The sequence below is a fragment of the Bombina bombina genome, chromosome 1, assembly GCF_027579735.1.
Source record: "Bombina bombina isolate aBomBom1 chromosome 1, aBomBom1.pri, whole genome shotgun sequence".
Classification (NCBI taxonomy): Eukaryota; Metazoa; Chordata; class Amphibia; order Anura; family Bombinatoridae; genus Bombina; species Bombina bombina.
Window position 1 is genome coordinate 1,426,214,369 of NC_069499.1, and position 13,173 is coordinate 1,426,227,541.

At 38.6% G+C, this 13,173-nt stretch overlaps 1 protein-coding gene across 1 annotated transcript in view; it reads left to right on the top strand.

Moving 5' to 3' along the window:
• The window catches only part of PRPF3 (pre-mRNA processing factor 3), a 241,213-nt gene that overhangs the window by 82,679 nt on the left and 145,361 nt on the right, over nucleotides 1-13,173 (top strand). The window contains exon 11 of the mRNA XM_053705438.1: nucleotides 2,778-2,877. Coding sequence (XP_053561413.1) covers nucleotides 2,778-2,877 — 100 coding nt within the window. The remainder of the gene's footprint in view (nucleotides 1-2,777; nucleotides 2,878-13,173) is intronic.

Genomic DNA, 13,173 nt, shown 5'->3' on the forward strand with positions numbered 1-13,173 from the left:
GTTGTTATTGCTTTAAGGCTCCATTGACTATTATTTAATATCTATGGGTAATATTTCAAATATGCTACACCATAATTCATTTATTAATTTAGTGTTGTAAAATGGAGTTCCCTTATGTTAAATGCGATGTTGTGAATGCTAGAGTCACTTAATGCCAAAAATTGATGAGATCAAATTCACTGTTTAGGCCAGATGGTCTTCTCGTTTTCATTTTTAGTATCCAGAAGACCTCTTTTCTGGCTAACATGAGATCTCTGTTCCCTCCCCTTAGAGGGGGGGAATGTGTTTGACTATTGTCCAGGTGAAAGTGCTGGGGTCTTTGTCGTGGACCTGGAGAAAATGTGTGATTAGGGGTGTTGTGAGTGTACCCATTTTTATGTTATTTATGTGCTCTCGGATTCTAGATCTGACCTCTCTTGAGGTCATACCTATGTATTGCAATCCACATTGTGTGCACGTGAGCACATAAACAACATAAGTAGCTCTGCAGTTAAAGCATCTTTCATGCAAATATGCTTCCCCAGTAATGGTACTGGTGAAGCCATTTCCAACTGCTAAATGCTTGCAGGCTATGCAGTCTGTATAGTGGCACCTGAATACACCTTTTGTACTTAACCATGAACTTGTGTTGTTTCTATCTCCTGATTTGAGTATGGTAGGTGCTACCTTATTTCCAATTGTGACTCCTCTTCTATAGGAGAAACGACAGCTCCCTCTGACTATATTGGCTAGTCCATCATCGGCCAAGAGTAATGGGAAGTGCTTAGATATAATGTTGCAAACTTCCTTGTATTGATCACTATAGGTTGTCAAAAAAGTTGTTTTTTGTGCATAACTCTCATTGTGTTTTTTGTGTTCTGTTCTTGTCATCAGAAGAGAGTCTCTGTCTTTTTTAGTTACATCTTTTTTGATACCAAGTACCATCTTTTTCGGATACTCTCTAGATATTAGTCTTTCTGTAAGTTCATTAGCCTGTGTTTCAAATGTTTTCTTATTTGAACAATTTCTAAGGGTCCTAACGTATTGTCCTTTGGCTATTGATTTAAAGACTTTGTGGGGATGACTACTCTTTGCGTGAAGAATGGTATTTTTGGCCGTTGGCTTACGAAAAATACTTGTAGTGATATTGCCCTTTTCACCTCCAATTTCCCCTACTAAAGTTACATCCAAATAGGTGATTTTCTTAGGGTCAGTCTCAAAGGTGAAGCCCAAATTCATCTTGTTGTTGTTGAGGTACTCAACAAAGTGTTTCACCTGGTCTATGTCGCCTCTCCAAATCACCAAAAGATCATCTATGAATGGCTGTTTCTATCTCCAAAGATGTGGGACCGCGATGGGGGCCAAGTTTGCCCCCTCCTACGCCAACCTCTACATGGGGTGGTGGGAGAGGTCCCACATCTATGGAGATAGAAACATGCATAAGCCCAATATTGTTTTTTTACAAAAGATTCATAGATGATCTTTTGGTGATTTGGAGAGGCGACATAGACCAGGTGAAACACTAAAGACGTGCACACTCCTGAGCTCTTATAAGCCTACCTAGTTTTACTCTTTAATAAAAGATACCAAGAGAACGAAGCAAATTTAATAACAGAAGTAAATTGTTAGGAAATATATTATTTGTATTTTCATTTGTATGCAACCGTTGAGGCTCCTAAAATATTAATCTGAAGTTGGGCATCACTAGTGTAGACCACTGGGCTGTGCTAACTTCACATTTTACCCCATTGCCTCTGGTTGATATTTTAGTTTTTGATTTGTTTATATTCAACTGCTCAGACTTCTCACTCTTCGGCCAACCTCCCATCCTTTCGCCAAGTAGGCTTGAATATGCAGTTATCTATAATTAAAGGACCATTATATACATTAGAATTGCATATTTAAAAGGTGCATAATAACAAAACCATGCAATTACGTATTCTGAATTTCAAATAAGATTTTTTTTCCCCTGACAATTATTTTCCATTCACATGCCCACAGTATCATGTGATAGCTATTAGCCAATCACTGACTAGTATACGTGTACACTTCTGTACATGCTTCGTACATGCATAATCTTTTTATATGCCTCAGAGTGCATATAAAAAGATTATGCAAAATTTGAGTATGGACGTAAATTGGAAAGTGTCTTAAAACTGCATATTCTATCTCAATCATTACATTTTTAATTTTGACTTTAGTGTCCCATTAAAGGGACAGTAAAGTCATAATGAGACATTCATGATTTAGACAGAGCATACAATTTTAAACAACTTTCCAATTTACTTCTATTTAATTTGCTTCCTTCTCTTGTTATCCTTTCCTGAAAGGTTTAACTAGGTAAGCTCAGGAGCAGCAAAGAACCTAGGTTCTAGCTGCTGATTGGTAGCTGCATATATATACCGATTGTTATTGGCTCACCCATGTGTTCAGTTAGAATCCAGTAGTACATTGCTGCTCCTTCAACAAATGATACCAAGATAATGAAACACATTTGATAATAGAAGTAAACATTGTAGAAATTGTATGGTCTATCTAAATCATGAAAGAAAATTTTTGGGTTTCATGTCCCTTTAAGTGCAGTTGCTTTAACAGTTTGATTGTATGGGCTTCTGCATATTTGCTTTACCGGGTGGCATCTGAGGTCTTCTTATACTTATATAGGCCTTCTCTGCTTTTCTTGTGATTTTGTTCTGCTGCTAGTTAGAATAAGATTTGAATCTACAAATTTTTGAGTTCATTCATTTGTATTCTATTCAAGAGAGACAGTTGTCCTTATTATATCTTCTTCTATTCAGTGAGAATATCAAACTTAATGCGAGTTCTGGGGACAGAAGCCATTCAGGATCCCACAAAGGTAGAAGCTCACGTTAGGGCACAGATGGCAAAGCGACAAAAGTAAGTTCATGGTCTTCCCAGACAGCAGTTTTAATTAGTCAACAATGTAATGTGCTATATATTGTTTATACCAGGAATAACCTCCCTGACTTTAGAAAACTCATTGTGTTGCAGGGACATGTTCTGTAGTGTGTTGTCACGCTGTTTTGTTTTTTTAATGAAATTTTAAGTTGGTTATTTGCTGCTCCTGAGCTTACCTTGATAAACATTTCAGCAAAGGATAACATGAGTAGTAAGCAAATTATGTAATATTAGTAAATTGGAAAGTTGTTTAAAATGGTATGCTCTGTCTAAATCATAAATGTCTTATTATGACTTTACTGTCCCTTTAAGTCCTGGTCGCCTAACTGCCAGGATTTCAACTGGATGAAAATGTCATAGAAAACAAAATTGACACAGACCCGGGTGGAATTGGAGATACTCAGTTCGAAACTGTAATAACTTTAATGTTTAAAAAAAAAAAAAAAAGATGAATGAAACTACTGTTTGTATTTAAAATTTTAACAAATGCCACTTTGAATATGGCTCAACTTTATAATCCCTTTAATTATTGTAGAATTAAAGGACATGAAACAGTTTGAGATTGTAATATAAAAGTGTTTAATAATGCATAAGACTAATCTTCTCATGTCTCCTGTTGAGGACAGTTAGTAACATTTTTTTAAATGAGCTAATAAGGTAACAATCCTTTAAAATTGCTATATTACACACAACCATTGTGCACCCACTTCAGCAATATCTGTTCCTAAATGTATTTAGCAGAAGAGATTTGATAAGGGGCACCCAGTATTTTATAGAAACTAAAACTTAACACTCATTTATTTTATATTTAAAAAAATATTTCGTGTAATCCATCATCTAGGATATCCAAGAGGTGACCTTTAAACCTGTCTGTGAGGTTCCCTGGCAACCTGGTATATACATCTGTATCACTAAGTTGCCTAGTTGCTTCAGAGATATAGAATTCTTTATGGAGGACCACAGTGGAGCCACCCTTATCCGCCTGTTTGATGATTATATCATTGTATGCCATCAAAGAGGATAGTGCACGCTGTAATTCAGGTTTCAGATTCGGGTGGCGCTTATTGTGCTCTCTAGATAGTTTTATAAGATCCTCCTCCACTCTGTGATGGAATGCTACCAGAAAGGGACCCCTATCTCTCACAGGGTAAAATATAGAGCGAGGTTTAAAGTTACCATGGTTACTCTTGAGCATAGCGGTTTCTGTATCAGGATTTTCACTCAAATCCAATAAAGATAAATAGTCACAACTTTCTGAGAAATTAAAGAAGTCATAAATTTTAGGCAACGGTTTAGGAATGGATGGTTGTTCTATCTCTGATTCCTGGCTGGTATTGTCTTTCCAATAATAATTTTTAAGGGTGAGATCCCTAACTAGCCTATTAACATCTACAATTGTTAAACAAATTACATTTCTTATCAGGAACAAAACCAAGGCCTAAAGTCAGGACTTCTATTTCTGATTTAGACAACACTTTATTAGATAAGTTAATAACTCTTAGATCTGATATCTGTTGTGAAACCCCCTTGCTCTGGCCCTTCTTGTGGGATGCCCTCTTCCTCTGTGTACGCTTCCTCCTCCTTCCCTGACATAGGTGGCCTGACGAAAATCCTGTTCTTGTGCTACCTTAGTATGAGTAAGAGTACCTGCGCTGGCAAATCCGGTATCTTCCTCAGTATCAGTGAGGAATTCAATGGCTCGTGCTTCAGATATAGTTAAGGCATCGGATTTGCCAGAGCGACTCTGTAGTCTAGTGATAACTGGCTCTGATCTTATATTTTTGTTACCCCTTGGTAAAGAATTCCCAGTATTTCGTATAATGCCCTTAGATTTAACTACAGGTTCATCACCACCACTGGAGTCATTTCTAGCTGATTGATTTATAGATTCCTCATCAGTATTCTCTGTATCAGAGAAAGTGACCTGTTTCTTAGATGACCCGTTTCCTGATCTGGACGCTGCCTGTTGTACAAAATATATCCTAGTTAGGATATTAATTATTGCAGTGTGTAGGCACTTAATGTGACATGTAAGAGAGAGACTGACTCCCCTTTATGGTGATGAAGGGGTTAATCGATTACATGAGGTAAAATGTTATTTGTGCAGTGTGTGAATTGACTAGAGTCTTCACTTTCTATAATATGGGATCTGGTGTGTCAGGTCATTCTATCAAGGAGTTTGTTAGAGCCTTGAATATTGCAGTATCGGTTTGTTGTGGCGAGTTCATGTTTTAGCACTTCTAACATAATAACCTGGTAGTGAGCAGCGCGCCGTTTATTTCGGCTGCACAATGTTTTTTCTTCACAGTCCTTTTGGCTCCGCCTTCTTCTCTGTTAGTGAAGAACGGAGTGGTGCTATTTTTGTGGCTGTAGCGCTCACGTGAACCTGACTCCTCCTTCGACATGAGAATGGAGCGGGAGGGGCTTGTAAACAGTCAGTGTATTTAGCAACTGTATTTTTATGGGGACACACAATGTTGCCCAGGTATTCCAAGTATTAGTTACATGTCGCCAGCATATGAACGGTATCTAAGCAGCTTTAGTACTGCGTTCTGATAAGTGACAAAATGGAGGTGGCGTATCCTGCATATATACAACAGCCAAGTCTTCCATGTACATATGCTCAGCATAGTTTTTTCTTCACTTAAGGAATTATTTTATTCATAAATGTTCTATTAAAGACATTTTCTATAATTAGTGAATTGGGGTTATTTTATGTTTATGCAATACTAAAACTGAACTATAGCTTAGTGGTTAGCTTGTTGTTTTTTTTGTTTTTTTTTTGGGGGTTTTTTAATACCTAAGAGTCCCCAGTTCAATTTCCTATACTGAAAGGGAAATATATTTAGGATTATAATTTTGGAAAAGAAATCTGTCCTCCTTTACATTTATGTCTATTCTGTTCTAAGGCTAGTCTTTATACTCTTAAAGTGACAGTGTTCATTTTTAAGTATTTAAATTTTTAAAAAAATTATGGAAAATATATTTTGCTAACCTCATGTCTCTCAGGATGATGCTGTTTAGGCATAGCCATAGCTTTCTCCTCAAAAGTCCCAAGGCTTTATGGCGTTGCATGCAGTGCCCTGCGGTTCCTCTCAATCTCCTGGAGGAGTTTATTTGTCTGCAGAACTTGTTGCCCAGGTATCTGCGGCAGTATCAGCTTTTCCTATACTAAAGGGAAGACGCATAAGGAACATAAGAGATTCAGATAGTAAGGTTTCTGTCCCATTTGCTGCTACTCAGGTTGTCCTTCCTCATAGGTCTCATGAGGAGAATACATTGGTAGCCGCTGAGGGTGAAATCTCAGATTCGGACAGTATAATTCCTTCATCTGATGCTGAAGTGATATCCTTCAGATGTATGCTTGAACACCTCGTGTATTGTTAAGAGGTTTTGGCTACTTAGGACGACACCGACATTCCTGTCGTCGTCAACCTAGTAAGTTTATTAAATTTTTTACTTACTATGTTGTTCCTTCCTCCATGAAAGTGATTCTAGACTGTGCTATGGAGAATTTTCACAGGGTTAGGAGAAACTAAGGATACATTATCCCTGTCTCTGGTCTTTTAAAGGATTTTTTTTCCTGTCGCTGACTCCATTAAAGATCATGGTGCACGGTGCCTTATGTAGAAGGGGACTTTTCTACTTGGGCTAAGAGAACTACGATCCCTATAGAGGAGAGCTGCTCATTTATGGATCCCATGGACAAGAAGCTGCAGGATTATTTGATCATCTTGGTTTTCAAAGGAAACCTGCAGTTTGTATTGCCACTATTTCCTTCATGTAATTAGCAAGAGTCCATGAGCTAGTGACGTATGGGATATACATTCCTACCAGGAGGGGCAAAGTTTCCCAAACCTCAAAATGCCTATAAATACACCCCTCACCACACCCACAAATCAGTTTCACAAACTTTGCCTCCTATGGAGGTGGTGAAGTAAGTTTGTGCTAGATTCTACGTTGATATGCGCTCCGCAGCAGGTTGGAGCCCGGTTTTCCTCTCAGCGTGCAGTGAATGTCAGAGGGATGTGAGGAGAGTATTGCCTGTTTGAATGCAATGATCTCCTTCTACGGGGTCTATTTCATAGGTTCTGTGTTATCGGTCGTAGAGATTCATCTCTTACCTCCCTTTTCAGATCGACGATATACTCTTATATATATATATATATATACCATTACCTCTGCTAATTTTCGTTTCAGTACTGGTTTGGCTTTCTACTACATGTAGATGAGTGTCCTGGGGTTAAGTAAGTCTTATTTTCTGTGACACTCTAAGCTATGGTTGGGCACTTTTTTAATAAAGTTCTAAATATATGTATTCAAACATTTATTTGCCTTGACTCAGGATGTTCAACATTCCTTATTTTCAGACAGTCAGTTTCATATTTGGGATAATGCATTTGAATCAATCATTTTTTCTTACCTTAAAAATTTGACTTTTTCCCTGTGGGCTGTTAGGCTCGCGGGGGCTGAAAATGCTTCATTTTATTGCGTCATTCTTGGCGCTGACTTTTTTGGCGCAAATTTTTTTTTCTGTTTCCGGCGTCATACGTGTCGCCGGAAGTTGCGTCATTTTTTTTTACTTTTTTTGCGTCAAAAGTGTCGGCGTTCCGGATGTGGCGTCATTTTTGCCGCCAAAAGCATTTAGGCGCCAAATAATGTGGGCGTCTTATTTGGCGCTAAAAAAATATGGGCGTCATTTTGGTCTCCACATTATTTAAGTCTCATTATTATTGCTTCTGGTTGCTAGAAGCTTGTTCTCTGGCATTTTTTCCCATTCCTGAAACTGTCATTTAAGGAATTTGATCTATTTTGCTTTATATGTTGTTTTTTCTATTACATATTGCAAGATGTCCCACGTTGCAACTGAGTCAGAAGATACTTCAGGAAAATCGCTGCCTGGTGTTGGAGCTACCAAAGCTAAGTGTATCTGCTGTAAACTTTTGGTATCTGTTCCTCCAGCTGTTGTTTGTATTGAATGTCATGACAAACTTATTAATGCAGATAAAATTTCCTTTAGTAAAGTTCCATTACCTGTTGCTGTTCCGTCAACATCTAATACTCAGAGTGTTCCTGATAACATAAGAGATTTTGTTTCTGAATCCATTAAGAAGGCTTTGTCTGTTATTCCTCCTTCTAGTAAACATAAAAAATCTTTTAAAACTTCTCATTGTTCAGATGAATTTTTAAATGAACATCATCATTCTGATTCTGATAATGGTTCTTCTGTTTCAGAGGTTGATGCTGATAAATCTTCATATTTATTTAAAATGGAATTTATTCGTTCTTTACTTAAAGAAGTACTAATTGCTTTAGAAATTGAGGATTCTGGTCCTCTTGATACTAAATCTAAACGTTTAGATAAGGTTTTTAAATCTCCTGTAGTTATTCCAGAAGTTTTTCCTGTTCCTAGTGCTATTTCTGAAGTAATTTCCAGGGAATGGAATAATTTGGGTAATTCATTTACTCCTTCTAAACGTTGTAAGCAATTATATCCTGTGCCATCTGACAGATTAGAGTTTTGGGACAAAATCCCTAAGGTTGATGGGGCTGTCTCTACTCTTGCTAAGCGTACTACGATTCCTACGGCAGATGGTACTTCCTTTAAGGATCCTTTAGATAGGAAAATTGAATCCTTTCTAAGAAAAGCCTATTTGTGTTCAGGTTATCTTCTTAGACCTGCTCTATCTTTGGCGGATGTTGCTGCAGCTTCAACTTTTTGGTTGGAAGCTTTAGCGCAACAAGTAACAGATCATAATTCTCATAGCATTATTCTTCTTCTTCAACATACTAATAATTTTATTTGTAATGCCATCTTTGATATCATTAGGGTTGATGTCAGGTATATGTCTCTAGCTATTTTAGCTAGAAGAGCTTTATGGCTTAAAACTTGGAATGCTGATATGTCTTCTAAGTCTACTCTGCTTTCCCTTTCTTTCCAGGGTAATAAATTATTTGGTTCTCAGTTGGATTCTATTATTTCAACTGTTACTGGAGGGAAAGGAACTTTTTTACCACAGGATAAAAAATCTAAAGGTAAATTCAGGTCTAATAATCGTTTTCGTTCCTTTCGTCACAACAAGGAACAGAAACCTGATCCTTCATCCTCAGGAGCGGTATCCGTTTGGAAACCATCTCCAGTCTGGAATAAATCCAAGCCTTCTAGAAAATCAAAGCCAGCTTCTAAGTCCACATGAAGGTGCGGCCCTCATTCCAGCTCAGCTGGTAGGGGGCAGATTACGTTTTTTCAAAGAAATTTGGATCAAATCCGTTCACAATCTTTGGATTCAGAACATTGTTTCAGAAGGGTACAGAATTGGCTTCAAAATAAGACCTCCTGCAAAGAGATTTTTTCTTTCCCGTGTCCCAGTAAATCCAGCGAAGGCTCAAGCATTTCTGAAATGTGTTTCAGATCTAGAGTTGGCTGGAGTAATTATGCCAGTTCCAGTTCTGGAACGGGGGCTGGGGTTTTATTCAAATCTCTTCATTGTACCGAAGAAGGAGAATTCCTTCAGACCAGTTCTGGATCTAAAGATATTGAATCGTTATGTAAGGATACCAACATTCAAAATGGTAACTGTAAGGACTATCCTGCCTTTTGTTCAGCAAGGGCATTATATGTCTACAATAGATTTACAGGATGCATATCTGCATATTCCGATTCATCCAGATCACTTTCAGTTTCTGAGATTCTCTTTCCTAGACAAGCATTACCAGTTTGTGGCTCTACCGTTTGGTCTAGCAACAGCTCCAAGAATTTTTACAAAGGTTCTCGGTGCCCTTCTGTCTGTAATCAGAGAACAGGGTATTGTGGTATTTCCTTATTTGGACGATATCTTGGTACTTGCTCAGTCTTTACATTTAGCAGAATCTCATACGAATCGACTTGTGTTGTTTCTTCAAGATCATGGTTGGAGGATCAATTTACTAAAAAGTTAATTGATTCCTTAGACAAGGGTAACCTTTTTGGGTTTCCAGATAGATTCAGTGTCCATGACTCTATCTTTGACAGACAAGAGACGTCTAAAATTGATATCAGCTTGTCGAAACCTTCAGTCACAATCATTCCCTTCGGTAGCCTTATGCATGGAAATTCTAGGTCTTATGACTGCTGCATCGGACGCGATCCCCTTTGCTCGTTTTCACATGCGACCTCTTCAGCTCTGTATGCTGAACCAATGGTGCAGGGATTACACAAAGATATCTCAATTAATATCTTTAAAGCCGATTGTACGACACTCTCTGACGTGGTGGACAGATCACCATCGTTTAATTCAGGGGGCTTCTTTTGTTCTTCCGACCTGGACTGTAATTTCAACAGATGCAAGTCTTACAGGTTGGGGAGCTGTGTGGGGGTCTCTGACGGCACAAGGGGTTTGGGAATCTCAGGAGGTGAGATTACCGATCAATATTTTGGAACTCCTTGCAATTTTCAGAGCTCTTCAGTCTTGGCCTCTTCTGAAGTGAGAATCGTTAATTTGTTTTCAGACAGACAATGTCACAACTGTAGCATACACCAATCATCAAGGAGGGACTCACAGTCCTCTAGCTATGAAAGAAGTATCTCGAATTCTGGTTTGGGATGAATCCAGCTCCTGTCTAGTTTCTGCGGTTCATATCCCAGGTATAGACAATTGGGAAGCGGATTATCTCAGTCGCCAAACGTTGCATCCGGGCGAATGGTCTCTTCACCCAGAGGTATTTCTTCAGATTGTTCAAATGTGGGGGCTTCCAGAAATAGATCTGATGGCCTCTCATCTAAACAAGAAACTTCCCAGGTATCTGTCCAGATCCAGGGATCCTCAAGCGGAAGCAGTGGATGTATTGTCACTTCCTTGGAAGTATCATCTTGCCTATATGTTTCCGCCTCTAGTTCTTCTTCCAAGACTGATCTCCAAAATTCTGAAGGAATGCTCGTTTGTTCTGCTGGTAGCTCCAGCATGGCCTCACAGGTTTTGGTATGCGGATCTTGTCCGGATGGCTTCTTGCCAACCGTGGACTCTTCCGTTAAGGCCAGACCTTCTGTCTCAAGGTCCTTTTTTCCATCAGGATCTCAAATCCTTAAATTTAAAGGTATGGAGATTGAACGCTTGATTCTTAGTCAAAGAGATTTCTCTGACTCTGTGATTAATACTATGTTACAGGCTCGTAAATCTGTATCTAGGAAGATATATTATAGAGTCTGGAAGACTTATATTTCTTGGTGTCTTTTTCATCATTTTTCCTGGCATTCTTTTAGAATTCCAAGAATTTTACAGTTTCTTCAGGATGGTTTGGATAAAGGTTTGTCTGCAAGTTCCTTGAAAGGACAAATCTCTGCTCTTTCTGTTCTTTTTCACAGAAAGATTGCTAATCTTCCTGATATTCATTGTTTTGTACAAGCTTTGGTGCGTATAAAACCTGTTATTAAGTCAATTTCTCCTCCTTGGAGTCTGAATTTGGTTCTGGGGGCTCTTCAAGCTCCTCCGTTTGAACCTATGCATTTATTGGACATTAACTTACTTTCATCAGGATAAGGCGGTGTTGCGAACTTCTTTTGAATTTTTACCTAAGGTTGTGAATTCCAACAACCTTAGTAGAGAGATTGTGGTTCCTTCATTATGTCCTAATCCTAAGAATTCTAAGGAGAAATCATTGCATTCTTTGGATGTGGTTAGAGCTTTGAAATATTATGTTGAAGCTACTAAGACTTTCCGAAAGACTTCTAGTCTATTTGTTATCTTTTCCGGTTCTAGGAAAGGTCAGAAGGCCTCTGCCATTTCTTTGGCATCCTGGTTGAAATCTTTAATTCATCATGCTTATGTCGAGTCGGGTAAAACTCCGCCTCAAAGGATTACAGCTCATTCTACTAGGTCAGTTTCTACTTCCTGGGCGTTTAGGAATGAAGCTTCGGTTGATCAGATTTGCAAAGCAGCAACTTGGTCCTCTTTGCATACTTTTACTAAATTCTACCATTTTGATGTGTTTTCTTCTTCTGAAGCAGTTTTGGGTAGAAAAGTACTTCAGGCAGCTGTTTCAGTTTGAATCTTCTGCTTATGTTTTCATTTAAACTTTATTTTGGGTGTGGATTATTTTCAGCAGGAATTGGCTGTCTTTATTTTATCCCTCCCTCTCTAGTGACTCTTGCGTGGAAAGATCCACATCTTGGGTAGTCATTATCCCATACGTCACTAGCTCATGGACTCTTGCTAATTACATGAAAGAAAACATCATTTCTTTCATATTAGCAAGAGTCCATGAGGCCCACCCCTTTTTTTGTGGTGGTTATGATTTTTTTGTATAAAGCACAATTATTCCAATTTCTTATTTTTTATGCTTTCGCACTTTTTTCTTATCACCCCACTTCTTGGCTATTCGTTAAACTGATTTGTGGGTGTGGTGAGGGGTGTATTTATAGGCATTTTGAGGTTTGGGAAACTTTGCCCCTCCTGGTAGGAATGTATATCCCATACGTCACTAGCTCATGGACTCTTGCTAATATGAAAGAAATGAATTTATCAGGTAAGTTCTTACATAAATTATGTTTTTCAAGTGCGGCTTCCTTTTGGTGCAACGCTTTGTCTAAATATACTGGGAGTCAAGATATCTGGCTTTGCTGTGCTAGCCCGTTGGGTGTTGTGGTTGACATTTTGGTCAGCTGATGTTTCCTCCAAGTCCAAGCTTCTGCGTTTCCTTACAGGGTAGGTCCTTGTTTGGACCTGATCTGGCAGAAATAAGTTTTGATTTTACGGGTGGAAAAGGGTCTTTTTTACCACAATTTAAGAAGTAAAGACCTAAAAGGACGTCAGAGTAATTTTACTTATTTTTTTAATTTTACCGGGAAGTCTTCTTCTTACAAGCAGGAACACTCCAAGTCTTCTTGGAAACCCAATCAGTCTTGGAACAAGGGAAAGCAATCAAAGAAACACACAGCTGAGTCTACATCAGCGTGAAGGGTTTACCCCGAACCGGGATCAGATTATGTGGGGGGCAGACTTTCTCATTTTATCAAGCATGAATACGAAATGTTCCAGATCCTTGGGCTGTGGTCATTCTATCTCAGGGTTCCAGGACCTCTCAAGATTATCTGCAATCCATATTAAGAGAGGCGTTCTTGAAATTTGTTCAGGTTCTTTTCTCCCTGGGAATGATAGTTCTTTCCTGTAAGGGAACAGGGTCTAGGAATTTATCCAACTCTGTTCGTGGTTCCCAAAAAGAGAGAGCTTTCTGACCTAGCCTAGACCTGAGGTGTCTAAACAAGTTTTTTTCTTAAACGGGTAGAGTCCACAGCTGCAT